Source organism: Centropristis striata, chromosome 3 (genome assembly GCF_030273125.1).
Source record: "Centropristis striata isolate RG_2023a ecotype Rhode Island chromosome 3, C.striata_1.0, whole genome shotgun sequence".
Lineage (NCBI taxonomy): Eukaryota > Metazoa > Chordata > Actinopteri > Perciformes > Serranidae > Centropristis > Centropristis striata.
Window position 1 is genome coordinate 10,272,025 of NC_081519.1, and position 20,505 is coordinate 10,292,529.

The 20,505-nt window shown below is 40.0% G+C and overlaps 1 protein-coding gene across 2 annotated transcripts in view; it reads right to left on the reverse strand.

Moving 5' to 3' along the window:
• Positions 1–20,505, reverse strand: part of LOC131968741 (low-density lipoprotein receptor-related protein 1-like) — a 122,872-nt gene that overhangs the window by 54,861 nt on the left and 47,506 nt on the right. For both annotated transcript variants that reach the window (XM_059329742.1, XM_059329741.1), the window contains exons 5-12: positions 19,685–19,813; positions 19,315–19,578; positions 7,773–7,935; positions 6,283–6,505; positions 3,757–3,946; positions 3,498–3,641; positions 1,543–1,779; positions 835–1,015 (exon numbers count right to left, since the gene is read on the reverse strand). In XM_059329742.1, the coding sequence (XP_059185725.1) occupies positions 835–1,015; positions 1,543–1,779; positions 3,498–3,641; positions 3,757–3,946; positions 6,283–6,505; positions 7,773–7,935; positions 19,315–19,578; positions 19,685–19,813 (1,531 nt within the window). The remainder of the gene's footprint in view (positions 1–834; positions 1,016–1,542; positions 1,780–3,497; positions 3,642–3,756; positions 3,947–6,282; positions 6,506–7,772; positions 7,936–19,314; positions 19,579–19,684; positions 19,814–20,505) is intronic.

The window sequence follows — 20,505 nt, forward strand, 5'->3', positions numbered from 1 at the left end:
CACAGACTGATAAAACATCTGCAGCATCTTACTACAGATGTCAAGAGATCTGAGCTTCCTTAAGAAAAAGAGGCTGCTCTGCCCCTTTTTGTAGAGAGCGTCTGTGTTTAGGGACCAGTCCAACTTATTATTGAGGTATACACCTAGATAATTATAACTTGGCACCACCTCCATGTCCACCCCACAGGTATTCACTGGCTGAAGGGGGGACCTGAACCTGCGGAAATCTATGATCATTTCCTTAGTCTTTGAGGTGTTCAGTAGGAGATAGTTCTTGTGACTCCAGTCACTGAAGGCTTTTATCAGATGCCTATATTCAGATTCCTGTCCATTGCTGATACAGACCACAATATATATATATAGCTATATGTATCCTACAATCCTATATCCTCTTTGGGGGGTGGGCCATTTTCAGGTGGGTAAAAAACTTTTTGCTGCCGCTGTACATTGCTTAACATCTGTGCCTGCCCTCCTGCCTGCTTCTCGCCCAAACTGGGGCTGCCATCTAGGTAAGACATCCTCAATTCCAAAGAAGTTGGGACAGAATGTATCAAAATCAGAATTGTGTAATTGTGTAATTTACAAAAACAAAATCAGTTTGAACATCAACCTCTTAAAACCTACATGTCTGGGTAGGTTTAGGGGTAGAGAAAGGGTTAAAAAAAAATTGAGCCAAAGCTTATAACAGAAAAGCATGTTGCTAAAACACGACCAAAACTACATCAGTTCTGAAAAACAAAAAGCAAAAAGCAAGCTTGTCTCACGATCTGTATCCCTTTTCTCTAGAGAAAACAATGAACTCCATCACCGCCTCCATCTCTTTGTCTCTCTTACCCATGAAGAGGATCCACTACAATGGCACGAGGGTGAGTCATTTTTCCCTCGATGAGGGTTTTGCGTGTCTGTGAAGCCTTTTCCAGCCGAGCCACGCTGATGGTTTTCTTAGGCCCGTCATCTGTCCAGTACAAGTTGTCAGCCATCCAGTCCACAGCTATGCCCTCTACTGTGTGGATTCCTGAGACAAACACATTCTGTGAGTGAGAAACCCAGTGCCACTACACTGACTGAAAAATGTGTGGAAAGCAGTCCAATGGGACTGTTTTCAATAGGATAGCGTGGATGAATAACGGTTAAACAAATAAATATGGTTGTGTTAACAAGATTATGAGCTTGTGAAAAGAATTAAAAGCCTATGGTTATTTATGACCATGTATGCATTCATGTTCCAATTGCACATTTTGGCCCTGCTTTTACAGCCAAAAACCTGTGCCAAAACACATACTTAACTAGAATATGTGTGCGGTTGCATGTGTAACTTAAGTGACACCTGGAAATGAATTTACACAATGTAAAGATTTTTTCTCAATCTTCTGCACATACACGCAATTTCTCATGCAGTTTAATCACAGATTTACATAATTTCTAAAAAAAAACAACATTGCAAAAGCCCAAACTCACACAGACCCTTATTTTAGCCCTTATATTTTTCATCTACACACTGTGGCATCATTTTGTTTCTCAAATTAGCGGTCATTACCCTACCTTCCTTCACAATAGTATCCCTTTCTGTTCCATCAATCTTCTGTCGTCCGATGATGTAGCTGGTGGCATCAGCAAAGTAAATGAACTCGCTCTCAGAGTGGAAGTCCAGAGCTCTGGGGTTCATCAGATTCTCTATGGGGATCATGTACTCGTCTGGCACCTTGGCATTCATGTCCATGCCCCTGATGACTCCTGGGCGCCCTTTACCATAGACCAGGAACAGCTCATGCTCAGGTTCTGCAGCAAAACAGGAAAAAAGACCCCAAAAAATGAAGCTTAGATGTGAATTTATACATGCATGACTCAACAGAGGCAGTTAACACTAAACTTCTTTCACCCTCTCAGCCACATCCTTTTCTTTAATGAATTCTGTTGACGAAGAACCAAAAAATTAGATGCCTACTCATTACTTTTTAAAAATAATGGGTATCGATTAGCAAGTAAATAACTTGCAGGGACAGCAAAAGCCCTAAATGAAAATGAAGTGCCTTTTAATTGAGAGGCAGAGAAAGGAGAGGAGGAGGGGTTGTCTTCACTTAAATAAATTGTGTCAATTTCAAGGACAGTCTATTCTCCAGAGGCAGATCAATATAATGCTATTATTGGTTGATAGAATATTAAAACACTTCTCTGAACAAGCTGAATCAGGCCAACAGCTTTATCGGGAGGTCAGCACAGCGCTAGAGAGTCAGACTAAGTTATGTGTTGCTCAGCTACTTTGTTCATAGCTCTCTCCCCGTCTGTAGCCCAGGGGAGAACCGCATCCCTGATCCAACCTTGGCTGCCCTTGGCTTTGGGTCTATAGAGCTGAATCACTGTGGCTCCTGAGTTTATACTTACAGTTATGCTGGGAGCATGCACACAGCAGTTGTGCTGAATCTACAGTATGCTACAGTGCAGTGGTTCCCAACTTGTTTCTGTCAGACATTCCTCCACAGCCCATCAGATAACATCGACTATCTCCCCACTGACACCAGGATTCAAATGTGTTTATGAATTGACTTTAAACTGGATGGTATTTAATATTTTAAATTATACAAAAAATATATTTTTACAATATTGTTTTCATACAACTGAACTGTCACCATTGAGGTCGGTTTGGTCAAGTTTTTATTTTACTTGTCTTACTTGAAGTAGCCAAAGTTAACTAAATATTCCATCCATTTATTTTTTGACTATTTAATCATTGCTATAATCTAACTATTTTAACTGTTCAACCATTACTTTAAGCCTAATATTCCAACTAATTGTCTATTGCTATTAGCCAACTATGTTTAACCATTGCTTTTAGCTATTGTTAACTATTTAAACCATTAATCTATTACTATAAGCTAACTATTTTAACTGTTCAACCAATACTTTAAGCTATTTCAACTTACTTACTATATTCAATTACCAATAGTTATTTGTTTAACACTTACCATTTCTTGTAGTTCACTATTTCTATCATGAGTCTAAGCTAACTGCTTTTTTTTAAAAAATTTTAGCAATTTATCTATTAGGCTAACTGTCTAGTTAATACTTTTATCTATTTTAATATTATATCCATTAGGCTACATGTTTAAGCTAACCATTTTTGCTTGATCATTACTTTAAGCTAATTTTGTGAATCATATATTATTATTTATAGTTATCTATCAGTTTTAACCTTTTATATCTTAGCTAAGTTAGCTAAGCTAACTGTTTTTTTTCCTCCAAATATGAAATCGCTAACTACTTTTAGTCGTGTTGCTGCCTACTCTATATTGTTTTTAATCAAATTGTGTTTTTTTGTTTGTTTTTTATCAAATAACTTGATCTAGTTACTCCACAATCTATCGACATACCTTTTGACAACTGCAACTGTTTCCTTTGACAGTTAACTAAAATCTCGCAGTGCCTTCTGTTCTGGAGTTTCTTTGTTTGCAGCCTGTGAAATGTAATCATTGTTACATGACACTCATGGTCCCACTCACTTTTGCAGGACTTGCCATCGCTGCCCAGGCTGAATCCGGAGCGACAGCGGCAGGTTCGGGTCTTGTGGCCGTTCCCCAGCAGACAGATATCCGAGCAGCCTCCAGCCTTCCCAAACTGGTCCACCTCACATGCATGGCTACGTACTGGACAGCAGGAAGGTGGAGGGTAAAGTTACAAAACCAGAAGCATCAAGACAAAGTGTTTTTTGTGTGTGTGTATGTGTGTGCGTGTGTGTGTGTGTGTGTGTGTGTAGTCTACCTGGAGGCTGGCGTCTCTGGTGGTAGACGTGCAGTGCTCCTCCCTTGTCCACCCTGGTCACTACTTGGTAGTCTGTGCTGTTGAAGCGGTTGACCCTGATCACACTTGTTTTAGGCTGCATGTTAGCATTGTCTGAGTTGGTGGCATACAGGTAGTTTTCAAACACAGTCAGCCCGTACAGGTGCTCGATCTTGAAGAGAGAAAATGGAAAATAGGAGGAAGATGACAAGGTAGAGGGAGAGAGAAAAAGAGAGAGGCATGGTATTGAATGCAATGAAATTTAAAAAAAATCCCAGTTTCACCTTTTTGAGTGCTTACTACTAATTATAGGCCCAACTACAGGCCTGCAGTAGATGTAGTTTGGCTAAGAACTCAGTTTTCCACATATGAACTTTTTGACAGTCATACAGTCACTGGTGTTAATTGCTGCACTTCGGGAGACAAGTACTTCTACAGAAATAAGATATACTGTACCAGTGCCATATTTCCTGAGCTTGTAAAAAGTTTTACATGGTCTGATGAAGGCTGTGTGGGCAAAAATACCTCAGTTTAGTGTTATAGTGTGAGCTAACAAAGTGAATAGGATAAGAGTTTTACTTTGGATGTGCAAACTTTAGTGATGCACGCTCCTGCATCACGTAATACAGTATCCCACACTATTGAAATAATGGACAATAATTCAATGTGTAATGGCATTTTACTTCAGTGAGTTCAATATTTTCTATATCTGGAAGCCACAGAGTCTATTATCGCACTTCTACTATGGCAACTTACCACAAAATCTATATAGGCTCTGTTCAAATTGTCCTCTACGTTCTAAAGGTTTTCAGTGCTTTTCCCCATGGTTAGTTTTATTTTATAAGTGAGTAGTTACTGGTAATGTAGCATGAAATAAAAGTGCTGTTTCCATGGTTATTTTGGCTCATTAAACCTTGTGTTGTGAGGCAGAGCGGTGGTTAAACGATTTACCATCCTTTTGAGGTGTTTGGATCATAGACATATAAAAGTGGATTAATCGTCCAGGTCTGAAAAATGAAGCATATGCAGAAATGCTTTAAACATGCATTTTTTCTAATGGCCAGCAGGGGGCGGCTCTACCGATTGTAAAAGAAGTTTGATTCTATAGAAATCTAGGAGAAAATGACCCTACTTCTGACTTGATTTATTACCTAAGTAAACTTTCTCATAATGAGTTTATGATCGTAACTGCTAGTTACATGCATTATTTAATACAACATGATGTTAATCTTATAAATTATGGTCCTATTTAGGGTAAAACAGGATGATAAAGTAGGGTAAACTGTAGGGTGTTTTTTTTGACAAGTCGCCACCAGAAAGACCTGTCAATGAGGTTAGAAGTTCCAGAAAACTAGAGTCATATTTTCTGTGTTTAGCAGCAATGACTGAGAAGAACTAGGAAAGCTTCCACTGTTTACAACAGACTAAACTCATGGACACCCGACAACATCAAGAGGGAAAGCAAGGCACAAAACCTTAAGATCTGTACAAACATAGTTCAGTGACTCAGTCCCCCAAGAGGCCGTGTCAGCAGGAGCATAAGACCTGAGATGGCATTGTGGTCTATCTCAGCCTGCGTGGAGCCCACTGGGCCATAGAGAGACTCAGAGAGAGTCAGAAAGATGAAACAAGTTATTATCGTACGCTGAAGGGCAATGCTCTGCTGAGGTGATACCAGGAATGGAAACTCTATTAGCATCATTTTGTAAGGTTATATGACTGTGCACTATGTCACCTTTACTCACAGATCAAGCCAAGACAAACCAGAGCAAAGCTAATCTTGAGGAAAAACTTGTGTTCACACACTTCAAGCTATTGTAACTATCCACAGCCAACATCAGAACTGAATATGTTCAAATATAATGCATCTAAAAGGTCTCAATTAGCCACATTTTCTCCTGATCAAGACCTCAAGCATCTTTATTTGAACTTAGAAAACTGTATTTGGACACTTAGATTGCTTTGCAGCTTTTAGAGAGCATGTCAGGCCTTGAAAAACAGCCCAAACTCAACATCATCAATAACACACTTCCTTTTAACCTTTACCTGAAGGATGTGCATGTACTAATGCCCTACCTCAGGTGCGCTCACACACAAAGCAAGAGATAGAGGATTGTTTGTGTGTGCCCTTAGGCTTAGTGAGTAAATGAAAGCCATTACTTCTCCGCAGATAACAGTAAAAGCCATGGTAACAGGTTTAAGAGCTGCTGTGCTTCATCAGCGCTGCAACATCAACAGCCTCAGCATTAGACACTATTAATCAGCTGCTTTAATGAAAAGGAAAATGTCTGCCGTCTTCTCTGTGCTCGTAACTCACTGGGCAAGAACACATTTCAGGATCACATGGGAGGAACATAAGGTGTATCACAGATATATAGGGAACTCGAAAGCACACAGGAGTTTTTAGAGCAGTATGAATTGCATACACAAGAACAGTTTATTCAAGAGAGATTATCTTCCTGCTAATTGATGATAATGGGAGTGTTGTGCAAGTACAGCTGTTCTCACCAGCAGGCCTTGAATGATGGTGTGCCGGTTCTTGCCTTCGTAGTCCACCACCTCGATGTAGTCCAGGTAGGCATCGGCCCAGTACACCAGCCGGCTGACCAGATCCAGCGTGATGCCGTGCGGGAATACAATCTTACTGTCCACGAGCTTGGTTCGGTTCTGGCCGTCCATGTCGCAGCGCTCCACCTTGGGGATCTGACCGTAGTCTGTGAAGAATACCTTCCTGTGGAAAAAAAGGATCAGACCTGGGTGAGGACAGCTGGATGAAAAGATGAACTGAATCAGAAAATAGTTTAATTTTCAGCCCATCTGGCTTTGTTATAATTGATGGATCACTCTTATTTCCATCACAAGGAGACAATGCTAGTCGAGCAAAATGAGAAAGGTAGGAAATATCGCTATGGTAAAAGCAAGCAGGATTTATGGTTTATCTCAATTTTTCATGGAATAATGCTGAATATTTCCTCATTCTCTAATGGTTTTTGGACTGTTGGTGGGTCAAAACAAGTATTTCTGAATATTTGTATTACAACGTTCAGAGGGAATGCATTTTCTCTGTTAAGCTGATTTAGAACCAAACACAAAAAGTTTGTAACGGCTGCCAAAACTAGAATAGTGACTCATTTTAAGTTTTAAATAACAAATCATGCTCGCAGTCCAATCAATGTGTGAGCAAGCAACATCTTTTTTCTTTTGTGTTAAAGTGTTAAACTAGAAAACACATTCCACACAATTTTCTTCCCCAAATATGTGGAGATTTCCTGTTGAAGCTAAACCTCACAGAATCCTGGCATAGTGGAGTAATAACAAAACAACCAGTAACCAGAAGATGCACAGTGGAGATATAATGTTGTTTTCTCTTTGGGTGAATGTAGTCAGTGTGGGATTTCTGGAAAGATTTGTGGTCAGTAATTTAACAAAAAAGGATGATTTTTGCTGCACTATTATTTTTTTGTTATGATTGTTTTCTCCCTCCCTAATGACACTGCAGACCACAACAACAACAACAACAAAAGCAGCTACAGTGAATCTACCTGACCTTGTTACTGGAAGAACCAATTACAGCCGGGGAAATTGCGTGGGATGAAAACGATGCATGTAGCTGCAAGCGTTACACACACACACTCTTTCACTTTCATGCTGTTCATGTGTATCTTTTTCCAACACATAAGGGCTCTCAACCCACACCAGCATGCACACACACTTTGAGGAATTCATTTGGAAAATCTGGCCGTAAACAAAAGTGCTGTAACAAAAACATACTTTTACATTCAAAACCTATACAGTTACCGAACCACAGTGCAAACAGAACATCTGCACCCAATTACTGCAACGTCCAAACTTCCCTTTAGCCTTTTCCCCCTATTTCAACTCTTTGTTTGAAAAGTTAGGTAACAACAGATGACAGAAGTGTTGTTCTCATGGGATTATTATGAGTTTGCATGGAGTGTGTTTATGCATACGACATAAAAGTGAGAGATCAAACTGACCCCATGGTGGGGTCCAGGGCGATGCCTTTAGGGTTATACAGCTCCTGGTCCAGAAGGGTGACACATGTCTGCCCATCCTTGTCACACACGAAGATCCTGTCGTCCACGTCATCCACAAAGTAGAAGTTTCCGGTGAGCCAGTCGATGGCCATCTGCTCCACATCTGGACGGAGAAAGAGCAGAGGGGTTAGGAGAGGGTAAGATGGGACACAGGAGATGCAGGGGAGGAGGCAAAAACTGTGTTTTCGGTGCTTGAATTGATTCATCATGACTGCTAGAAAGCTTGAGCGTGAGATGTTGTTGTACATACTTGTAGCAGATGGGTAAGCAGTTTGACTCATAGTCATGTGTTGAAGTAAATTAGTCAGCAGTACTGTGCGGCAGCTACTTTAACAGCTCTATCTCACTCTACAACACATTTGCACACGGTCCAGAACTTCAGGTTTGGACTTGTGGCGGTTTTCTTGACTGACAAACAAGACGACAGCCAACTCCAATTAGCGAGTGTCGAGGTAATGCGTCTGTCATTCAAAGCCACTCAGACAGACAGGATATGAGACAGGCCGTTTTGTTGCTTCGAGGAGTGTGATGTTGCCGTAGCTGTAGCTAAGCGACGACGGTACGGCGTGTGCTTTCTGCTGCGTTTATTTTGTCGAGGCTCAGCTCATGGGAAGACCAGTGCCCCACCCGGCGATGAAAGTCAAACACCTAGATGCATGCACATTGCACCACACACACACTTAATGGAACATTAACAGGGAGAAAAAACTGGAATACCCCTGCTCTATCCAAACTGTCCTGAATGTGGTGCAGGACCACATAGGGAGGGTCTGAGAGAGCAGAAAAATGTTAAAAAAGAATAACATGAGACACTAATATACCCCTCTCAGTGGTTCCCTCATTCCCTCCTCTTCCTTCCTCTCCTCAAACACCAGCTCAGCCACACTGAGTCTGAGCCAAGATCAGAGAAAGAAAGCTATTGTTAAAGCTAAAGGAAAGGAGATGGAAAGATATTAAAGATCCAGAACGAGCAATTTACTGTGAGTGATGGAAAGTACAGTTACTCAAGTACTGTACATACTTTTTTTCTTTTTCTTGTCCATTTTAAACAACTTCATACTTCTACACCATTACATTTCAGATAAGATATTTTACTTTTTATGCCACGTTAATCATTTATCGACTGCATTTACGATGACTTTGCAAAGTGAGATTTCATTACTGGGCCTTTTAGTGCTGGGCAAGGCAGGTAGTTTAAATTTGTTTTTTGGGGGGTTTTCTTCTAAAATTACTGAGTAGCTGAGTAGTTAAGATACATAACACAGAACAAAAAGGGGGGAAAAGGGTGCAGTTGAAGCAAATGAGGAGCTTTGCAGCTGGAAACCCCAAAAAAATTAGACAGCAAAGCGCTCAATGAAGCTGTGGGGAGCTTAAGTGTTTAAAAGTGACCCCTTTCACACAATAGTCATCTGATCCATTGTTAATAACATTTATTATAGCCACTTTAAGCAGCATTTTGAGGGAGAAATGAAGATTTTTACCTGTATCTAAGTGTTTCTACATTGTGTTTTTGCTACTTTTACATAACAAAGTATTTAAATACTCCTCCCAGCGCTGACTGGAGTACTATACCTATAAATATTCGTGTTAACATAGGGAATGAAAACTATACGTCTACATGACTAGATGGAAGTGAGAGACAGAGTGGAGAGGAGGGCTTCACAAACCACAAGACTTGTATTTTCACAGCTGCCACAAGCTCTGCTCTCCACACACACAGACACACACGCACACAAACAGCTCAGATATGGGGCTAAAGTGGTGCTGCAGGACTCCTCGGTCATGCAGTGCTAAGGGTGGAGGTCTTATATGGTGGTATGTTTATTAGGGTGCAGGTCACTGTGAGTATTTAGGGCAGACCGGAGGATCGATTTCTCCAACCGAGGAAGAAAAGCTTGAATGGGGGGAAATGACAAAGCAGATTCCTCGGCGTAAGAGCGCAATAAAAGTGTGCAGAGTGAAAGCTAACCAGCTCCGGACCAATAAATCTAACTGTAGTTCCAGAGGAGCCCTCTGTGTTCAGAAAAACTGACACATTTTTCTGAAGAGGCTGGCTAGCAAAGGGAGGGAATGGAACACTTTTTTTTTTTACATAACAAGGCACAGATTTATTTTCCTATCTTACTGGAGACAATTAAATTATTTAGTTCTTTCTCGGGATTGAAGATAAACTGGAGCAAAAGTTAACATACTCGAGGTAGAGATTAAGAAATGTTACTCCATATCTGAAGCTAATTTTACGGCTTTATTAGAGAAGTTTAGGACCAAATCAGAGTTTTGGAAAAAACACTCCAAATATCCTTGACAGGTAGAGTAAATGCAGTTAAGATGATCTGTACCACTCAATTGTTTTATATCTTTCAGAAGTACTATTCAGATCCGGAGACACAGCAAAACAAGATTAGGGCTCTATCCTTTACACTGCCGATAATGGCAAATCCATCATTTACTCCTTTAATGATGGTTGGAGCCTTTGATCAATAGAAGGAATTAGGATGGTAGAGCGTTGGGGATTTACACATTCAGGGTTTCATTCCTTCTGGCAGCTTCAGGAGGAATATGGGCTGTCAAACGCGGTTTCTTTACATACCTCCAGATTAGGGACCACAGCACCTGCTAAAATGGACTAGTGTCTGAGAGACTGTATAGTATTTTATTTAAATATGATAATAGAATTTTATTCAAAAATATCTGGGGGGGGGGGGGGGCAGCGCGCCCCGGTGGCACACCTGGTAGAGCTCGGAGCCCTTTCCCGCATGTCTTCCCCTCTGTCTCCCCCTTTCACTCTGTTTCTCACTATCAATAAAGCCTTGAAAATGGCCAAAAAAATATCTTTAACAAAAAAATATATATATATATCTGGGGGTAGAAATAGCTGAGGACATCTCGGTTTGAAGTATGTTAATATCTGTTCCCTTAATGCCAGGCACTGTCTGGTACTGTCCAAACATTTACACATGTTGCATGCTATGGTTGCATGACTCAAAGGCAGAGCGAAATAAAATCTTCCCAGAAGTGTGAGAAATTTGTGAAAAATGTGACGAAGCAGAGGTAATTTTACTTCACAGCTCTATGAAAAAAGGACTGGATTGACCCATTTGTGCACAGTAACACTATATTTAAGGAATAAGGAAAGAAGGAAAGAAGGAGGATAAGGATAAGGAAAAATGACCCAAATATTTGTTCTGCTTGGATTTCACATCTGGTCAGAAATAATAAGGCCTTTGATATTTTTCAGATCACATAAAAAAATCCTTTTTTTTTTTTTATCAATCCTCAAATTCAGAATGTTTGAAAAATGAGGAAATACGCAAATCTTGTGTTTAGTAAATGTTTTCCATAAGAAATAATAGAAATAATATAATATACACATTATTGATACCAAATACTTGATCATGCTCTTTCTGAGATACAGATTTTGTATCCTACTTTATCTAGTCTTTGTGCCCAATGGACTACTGTTTATATTCCTAAAATATGATGTATAAACAGTGGTCACATGTGCCCAAAGACCAGATATAGTAGGATAAGAAAAACTCACTTTTCAGCCAAACAGTGTGACAAATTATGAACAGATTTATGTTTAGGCAAGTCTGTTTACTGCTGTAGACATGCTTTACAATACAAATATTTAAAGGAAATGAAACAGATTCAAATATTTGGGGTTTGAGTAAAAGTGGAAAAAGGATAAAAGAAAAAATGCAAATGGTCAGAGAGGAAAGGAAGAATAAGTGAGAAGAAAAGAGGGAGGACAGAGAAGAGAAGAAAGAGAGAGAGAGAGAGAGAGAGAGAGAGAGAGAGAGAGATCTGATTTCCACGAGGGAAACTTGGCCATTGTGCAGCAGCATTTCTGAGGTTTATGGGAATCAGGGGCCGTATTCCCAAAGGTGCTCTTAATTTTTAACACAGAGTTCTGTGTATGTGTATGTGTGTGTGTGTGTGTGTGTGTGTGTGTGTGTGCGTGTTTAAATGCTTCCAGCTGCCCCACAACACACTGATTCACTGATTAAGCAATGGGTAAACAAAGGGGGAAGAAAAGAGGAGATTGTGCAATATTCGAAAAGTTTACTAAAAGACCAGAAATAAAGTCCGGCCCTTGCTTTCTGACATCCCCCGCTCTCCATTTTCCTCCACCTCTGCTAAACAGAAATGGCTCCAGCAAAGACTTTTCAATCTCCTCCCATTCTCTCTCCTCCTCCTCCTCTGTGCATCATCCCCCTATCCCTCCCCTTTGTCTGTTCCCCAGAGGTGGGAAAACAGTCTGGATTCATTAACTGCAGCTCTGTCTGTCTCAAACTATGCTATAAAAAACAACACGGTATAATTGAAAAAACAGAACCGACCTTCTTCGTTTTCTTCCTACTCCCTCTAAACAACTTGTTTTCTACGTGATTCCTCGTTCATCTCTCTGCTCCCCGTTGATGTAGGAAAAAAACAGTCGAGTGGATGTCGAGATAATGTATTTAAAGTGTATTGCTAAATGGAGCGATGCGAGGCAGAGTTTTACTCCAATAACTGTATGTAGGAGTACAAGTGAAGGTCATACATCTTCACAGACACCCACTGCTTGTACTACACTGCTAACACCGGGAGATCGATAGTAGTTATATCAGTAGCATTCATTTTAAAAGGAGCTGTTTGGTTTTGATACTTCTGAACTGTCACATTTAAACTGTAATTGAAGCTTTAACACTGACCGTGCATACACCCCAACCCCCCACTTCCCCTTGCCAACCTCCAGCACTCCAAAACACTCCCTCAAGCATCTGGTGAAGGCGTCACACCAGAAACACACAGGCAGGGTGGAAAAAAACAACAACAACAAGCTCTGTAAGATCAAGAGGCTGTAAAAAGCAAGAGGGGAAAGAAAGTGGATAATTTTAGGTACTCGAGTGTACATTAAAGGGTTAATGTGTAAAAAAGGAGGGGGGAGAGGGAGCTTTAAAGCTGAGCGGAGTGTTGAATGGAGAGAAGATTTGAAAATGTGCTGACTGGCTTGCCTTTTAACAGCACATGACCTCTTAAGCAGATTTCAGGCCAGTGTCTGTGCTAAGCAGCAGCACACTGTAGCTCAGTGTGCAGGGGCAGCAGGTACTGTAGCTCTTACAGTACAAGCAGGGAAGAAAGGCTTAGTGGCAGCTCTGGGATCAGCCCTCCTGTGCATAGTGTGGAGCATCAGCATCTACAGTGCTACTCAATGTTAATCTATCTCAGACAGTTTCATTTCTAGGTTTCCTATCGGGAGAGCTCTTAGCACCCATGTGTTATTATAACCAACTGATTAAACAGATATCTGCTCAAAATGTACGTGGTATATTTACAGGTGCATCTCAATAAATTAGAATATCATAGAAAAGTTTATTTATGTCAGTAATTAAATTCAAAAAGTGGAAATAACACATTATATAGATTCATTACACACAGAATGAAACATTTCATGTCTTAATTTATTAAATTTCTTCTAATTATTTAATTAGAACATTTAATTAAAATTTAATTTAAAGACCTTAAAATGTAGTGTCTCAAAAAAAATTTAAATTAAAAGAGACCGATTTTAAAAAGTATGTTTAATATGGAAATGTTGGCCTCTGAAAAGTATGTCCATCTATATGCACTCAATACTTGGTTGGGGCTATTTGACTTGGACTACTGGAAATTGACCTTTTCTCATATTCTAATGTATTGAGATGCACCTGTATATGTATGTTTTTTTCTGCTGCAATAAAGCACTCCTCAACACAATTTACAGTAAATTAAGTGCAGCACATGCAGAATATGCGTTATGTAATTAGAAATTATTAGGACAAATTATGAGAAAATTAAAGAAGAGGAGTCTGTAAGTCTGTTGACAGGGCACTTTGAACTGCAAATAGGTAAATTATGACCCTTTCTATTGTGGATTTTTAATCCATGAAGGTTTTGTAAAACGTTTCTCAAGATGGTTAAAGTCATGAGAAAAACTACAGCGCATAACCACATTTATAAACGTGGCAGCTAGAATCTATTTTTGGCGTATCCAATCAGCAGTTCTTATTGAACTAAATAGGAGCCATTTTTGGGTCTGGTGTTGTTTTTAAGTACAGGCTAAGCAGTGATCTACATACCATTTTAGTTTAACACAGTTTTTAATCAAAATAAACTCAGATATATCCCAGTTTTTTTGTTAACTGAAAGCTTAAAATAGTGAAAAACTTTTTCATTGTGACATGGAGCTTACATCACCACTTTTGTGTGATGCGAGTGACTGGTATAATTAGCAGTGGCAAGAAACAGGCACTGTCAAATATACTGTAGAATAAGAGTAAGTGTATGTTTCATGAAATTTGAAGGAGGAAAGTGGGACTTAAAAAAGAGTCAAAGGGAATGAGCAAGAGAGAGAGAGTGAGAGTGCGAAGGGGAGGGGACACATCTGGACAACTCATCTGTGGCATTCTGAGGTCATGAGTCACTCCAACCACACGCGCATCATTTCCTGTATGTTCACCCCTGCCATTGGTTGCTGCTGGCTCCTTCCATGTTGACTGCAAGCATAAACCTGCTCCTCCTATTCTGTCACACTCGCACGGCAGCAGCAGCCTGTCCAAAAGACCAACTCCGCTGTCTGGGCCGTCACTCCAGATTATGGACTGGAACAGATGAGAAAAATCTGCTCTTTTGTATTGTATATTTTTTGCGCTGACGGGAAGTATTTGGGGTCCTTTGGGTGGTCAGATTTAGCTGCTCCTGACATCATTTGTTAAAGTCATCATAAAATTTAAAGGTTAGATATGGTTTATTCTGCAAAACAGTCATGCTAGGAGACAACCAGCATTTTGCCTTTCTTTTTCTTATGTCACTCAAACACATACTGACATGAAAATAAGAAAACTCTGAGTCAAAAAAAGTTGGGATGCTGTGCAAAATGTAAATAAAAACAGAATGCATCAAATTCAGAATGAGTGTATAAATTTGCAAAAACTTTCCCAGTTTGAGCATTATATATCTTCACAGCTTTGCTCTGTGTGATAAGGTCAAGGTCTTTTGGTTTAATATCTTCAGTTTAATATCTGAAATACTTCACATACAACTAGATCCTAAACCACTCACCATTATTCTGGGAGTGTTAGATAATGTTAAAAGGTTAAACAACTTCCAACAATGTTTCCTCTCTTATTGTCTCATTGTTGCGAAGAAGTTACTTCTCATGCACTGGAAAAAGAAAGACGCGCCCACCACAAAGATGTGGCTTAGTGATCTTACTAACACTCTCCATTTAGAGAGAATAAAATATACTCTTATGGATAAACTCCCGCTATTTGACAAAATTTGGTCACCTCTCATTCAGTATCTCACACCTTGTAGTGGCAATTCATTTTTCCCCTTTATTACAACAAATTACTGAATAGACGGTAGGGTACGGCTGGGTGGGTGGATGGGTGGGTAGGTGGGGGATATTTGCTTAGGTTTTGTCTTTTTAGTTTATCATTTCTTTATCTGTATTTTGCATCCTACATATTTGACTGTTCATTCATTTTCCTTTGTTATATCATAAAACAAAAAGAGGGCGCTGTGTCCTGGCTGCACACTTTCCTTTATGGATATACATTGCTCACTTGTGTGTTTGTTGTAATTGTGTGACGCTATGACTGTGTGCTCTAATAAAAATATTTGAAAGCATTATATGTCTTATATTCAGATGATTTGAAAGTCATTGCATTCTGTTTTTATTATGTTTTTCAAAGCACCCTGACCTTTTTGGAATCAGGATTGCAGTAATATTGTCACTCGGACACAGGAAGTGCATCGGCCTTCAATTGCTTCCTTATTCCAGCAATACAGCTCTAATCCTTCATCATCAGTCAAGCACATCCTGTCCAATGCAGCCAGCTCTCCATTTTGTCTGTGTGTGTGTGTGCGCACGCACAAATGTGTTTATCAGCATGTGTTTGCACACGAGCGCTGCAGTGTGTGTGGGTGCATGTGTGTGTGTGTGGGGGGGGCAGCCGTGGAGAACCCAGCTGAAGCTGGAATTTCCTGCAAATTCTTCTAGTCCTTAAATAGTCGAGTCAGTTTGCGCCAAGGTTCTGGTTGAAAGCTGCATGGTTATAGTCATAATCCTTGTTCTTTTAATTACTAGCACAAAGACACATTTTTCCCAACAGGAAATCTCCATATCAGTGTGTCACTGTTCCTGTAATTTTAAGGAGGGTGTTATGATGTGTTTTGCTACATGAGCCTGACTGATTAAAGGGTGTACTGAATAATGTGATAATAACAGATTTGGCATTAGCAAGTCTCAAAACAAACACAGAGGTGCATTAGGCTCGATCTTCTTATTACTGTGAGGGATCCAAAAAACCCTATTCATAATTTTCTTTGTTCGGAGCTTGCCTGATATCATCTGGTTTGAAATGAGCATATTTCCAAATGACAGCTGCACCGCACTGTGCGAGCATGTGGAAGACAGAGCTGCCCGACTGTCATCATTCGGCCTTTTCATTTTCTCTGATGGTCTGTGCTGAGAAAGTCATTTCTGTCATGTCAAGGCATTCTTTAGTCACATGGAAAAGGGATGTGCACGGAGACGAGCGGCTGCATACTGAGTGGATGTGATCGGTCACAAAGCTCGTATGCAAGGACAAAACGGAGAAAAGAGAAATAAATGAGAAATGAAGCTCAGCTACTGTATATACAATTATAGTTTGGCAGTATTATACTGGTCCGTCAGTGTTGTGGAAAGATCAAACGAGGAGTTAAAGTGGAACAACACCACCTAAATTAAAAATGTAAGTACATTATCTCCAAGGGCTAGGAAAGTTCAATCAATATAAAAAACATGAGCTACTTTCTCTGAAAGCCAAAAACCAGACAAGTAAGTGAGCCAGCAGCTAAATGAGTTATATTTGACCACGGGATGTTTCATCCATACACTGTTGTCGCAGTGTAGAAAGCACATTGCTGTTACCAGATGATTGACCACCTTAAATTTTCTGTAATCAATACAGCATTTAAGTATTGCGTCATTATCTAGCTATCGAGCTAACTAGCACCTGACCGCTAGTTAGATTGATAGCTAGATCACTTGCTAGTTCGATCATGCTTAAGTGCTACACTGTTTACTGTGATAGGTCTGGTAGAAACATAGACTGTAGAACAGCGCACTGCAGTGCTAGCTAGCTAACTTGCTTGTCTTTAAATAAGCTGATTCAGATTTTACAGCTATGCTCATGCGTGTTGTCACCAACATAACTGTGTCAGCGAACAGTACAATGTTTATTCTAGTCTTAGTCTAGTCTTCATATTTCTATGCTCAGTAAAGCCCCCTGGGTGCAGCACCAGACTTTATACTTGATGATACTCTAGCTTTTGGATTTGAGAGAGAGTTGTTCATGTTAACTTATATTTCTGGACAGTTTCAGACCAAAGGAATAATGACATTTTTTAATGCATTTTGGATATGGATGTAGTTTCCCTTTACAGGATTGCAGAGAGAACAAGGACAATATGAATAAAATGACTGAGTGAATAAAAAACACAATGTTGTTTCAATTCAAGGCAAAGTCCTTTAATTAATGTATGCTGTGCAGATAGTAATAAACCATCTGCCAACCAACTTCCTAAAAGATACAATGATAAATTCTTGCTGGCGTTGTGTGTGGATAATTGTGTTGTTCCTGTGGCTGCTTTGCCTCTGATTCCCAGTAAAGTCAAGCTTCCCTGTAACCAGGCTGCGTAGGGAACTTAAGGCATAGAAGTGATAAACAGAGGGAGGGAAAACGTGTGCAGGCTTTCGACCTGCAGGTTGTCTACACTCAGGAGCATGCACAGACACACATCTGCACTCAGTCACGCTCCTCAGATCACCAAGGTCTGTCTTTTAGTTTCAGTTTTACAGGAAAAAAAGACTCTTTCTGAAATTAAACTGAAGCCATGGAAAAACACAGCTGCTTTTAATGCGCTGCCACAATATCTCTGACTCACAGGCTGTGCACAGGCACATAGGTATTGATGCTGATCGGTTTTGGTTAAATTTCTTAACATTTTTCCTCCACCTGTTTACATTTGACTTTAAAAAGTGAAACACATTTGAATCCACTCAGACAAAACCTGCCCTGCCAAATTGCCATCTTGCAAAGGATGCAAACCAGACAAACATAATGCTCAAGGTCAGGGTCGGCCAAGGATTGTAGACAGAGGTTAGGAGACATTGGAAATCTCAAGGTCTGATTTGTTAGAATCATGTCACACAGGCAGACATCTTCAGATAGCAAAAGGACTGGAAATATCTGATTTAATGTGCTTTAACTATATTGACCAGACTTTGTAAAGGCCAATTTCAAGTGAATATAGTTTGTATGTGGGCTTAGACTAAACTAAACTAATCTGTGCGTGCGTGTGTGTGTGTGTGTGTGTGTGTGTGTGTGTGTGTTATAACAAACTTCGAGGAAGCTTATTTAAAAGTTTCAAGGTCCACCTGCTGAATGAGCCGTGGGCGAAATGGATGTCTGCTGTGTGTTTTTTCTGTATTTTCATCTTTACGCACCTTCTGTGCTATCAAGTCTGTGCTTTATTTTGGCCAGACCTGCATGAATAATGGGAGCATGGAATGGATTTCTCTGAGTGAGAAGGTATACAAATGTATTCTTCCTCCGAGAGCAAACATGTGGCTGCTTCTCATTAAGATCTAATTGGTGAAACTACACATCACATTAAACAGACTCGTATGATTTTCTATGAAAAGCAATGCACTGAATGTTCTCGCTTTTACGATGAAATTTTGTCCATTGTCTTATAGGATGGGGGGTGAGGGGTGGGGGGTGGGGGGGAGGTGGATTAATCAAACATACTCTAGCTTTCAACCAGGACACCAGGACCCCTGTGTTTTATACAGAAGTGGTTTTTCACAATCCTAAGCCTGGCCGTCTTTCCTAACCTTAACCAAGTAGGTCAGATGCCTAAACTTACTGAAATAGTTCAGATTCACAATGTTAACGTTATGTTTAAGCAGCCATCATCATATGTTTAAAAGCAATCATATTTCCTAGGATATTATATGAATTCCCATACTTTTTGTAGGAATCATACAAACCTGCTCTTGGGAATACGCTGCATTAGAACAAGACAATGCATTGCAAGTGATGAATTTTTCTTTAAGACACATTTCCTGAAGAGTGCAATAGTGTGTCTGTGTTTCCACTGTGAGCCCACAGTAGCAAGCCCAACAAACAATACTCGAAAATTCTGTTTGAAAAAATCATGACAGTGTTTTTCTTCTGGCCTTGGCACATGAGAGAAGGAAATTTACAGTGAAAATTCACCTTGAATGTGGCCTCCAGGAATAAAACAATACTGAAAAATTACAATACACACACAAATACTCATTCTTTCCCTTGCTGCAGTGTGAGGCAACTTTTTCTGCTGTTGTATAATGTATTGTGTGTGGAGACCTGGACTGTGTTTGCTTTATAAATGTACCAGTTGCATACTGCAGTGGTGTACTCACGGTGCAGGCTGAGGGAGATGTTGATGACTCTCTCCTCTGTGAAGCTCTTCAGATTGGGGATCTTGGCACATTTGAGGTGTGTGGACGATGGGGCGTCTCCTACATGAATCCAGCAGACAGTCTCCTGGGCATAGAGGAAGTCCATGGCTGTGGTTTGTTTGGTGCTGGTGGACAGCAGGCTGTGGACCGTTGTGCCGCTCAGGGAAGTGGCTTGAATGTTTTGGGAGTTGGCAATCAGCAACACGGGCAGACGGTCTACTGGCACTGGAATGTGAATATAACTAACGGTTAACTGGTGGAACGTGAACAGAACATCGACACTGTCAAAACTGGATTACATTCAGTCCTGCTGCTGCCTGCTGGTGCTTACCATTCTTGGCTTTGCATGAGCGGTTGTCTGGTTGGGGCAAGTAGCCCTCCACACAGGAGCAGGTGTAGGAGCCGTCCGTGTTGGTACAGGACTGGCTGCAGGTCCCATACAAACTGCACTCGTCAAAATCTGTACCAAAGAAACCAGAGACAGTCTTATCAGATATCAGGTATCAGATGCTACAGCACAGATATGTAAATGGCCCCATCACCTCTCCTACATAGGAGCAAGATGCAAAGACTTTATAGTTGTTGAGCTTCTTTTTGTTGTAATTTTGTTTTTGTAGTTGCTTACTGTGACTCTCATTAATTGTGTTCATTATCTCCTTCTCTTTTGTTGTAGATTTTTTTTGTCCTTTGAGAAGTTGAAGTCACTTCACATGAGTACGCATTCAGTTTGTTGAAAATAGAGTTTCATTTTAATTGCATGTATTATAAATCAATGTTTTAAAAGTGTGCACGAGTGTATGTCTAATGACTATGATTGATTTATTAGTCCTGTGTAACAGTTGGATTTTTATAGGATGTTTCGATTTACGTCAAATTATTGGCAGATAACATTCAAATTGTGTATATTATATTGCTGTAACTATTTCTTTTAATATGCTGCCTGGAGATTTTCAAGCCCCTGGAGGGTTTTAAAGTAATTGTCCTTCACATTCCTTGCAAATGATATAGTCCATTCTTTTATTTTTTTAAATTGTGTAAATAAACAATAAATGAACTTAACAAAGTTAAATTAACTTTTTTGTAAGTGTTTTTGTCTGCGTTTTTTGTAGTCAATTTGCATGTATTTGTGGTTGTTTTGCTCATTTTCATAGT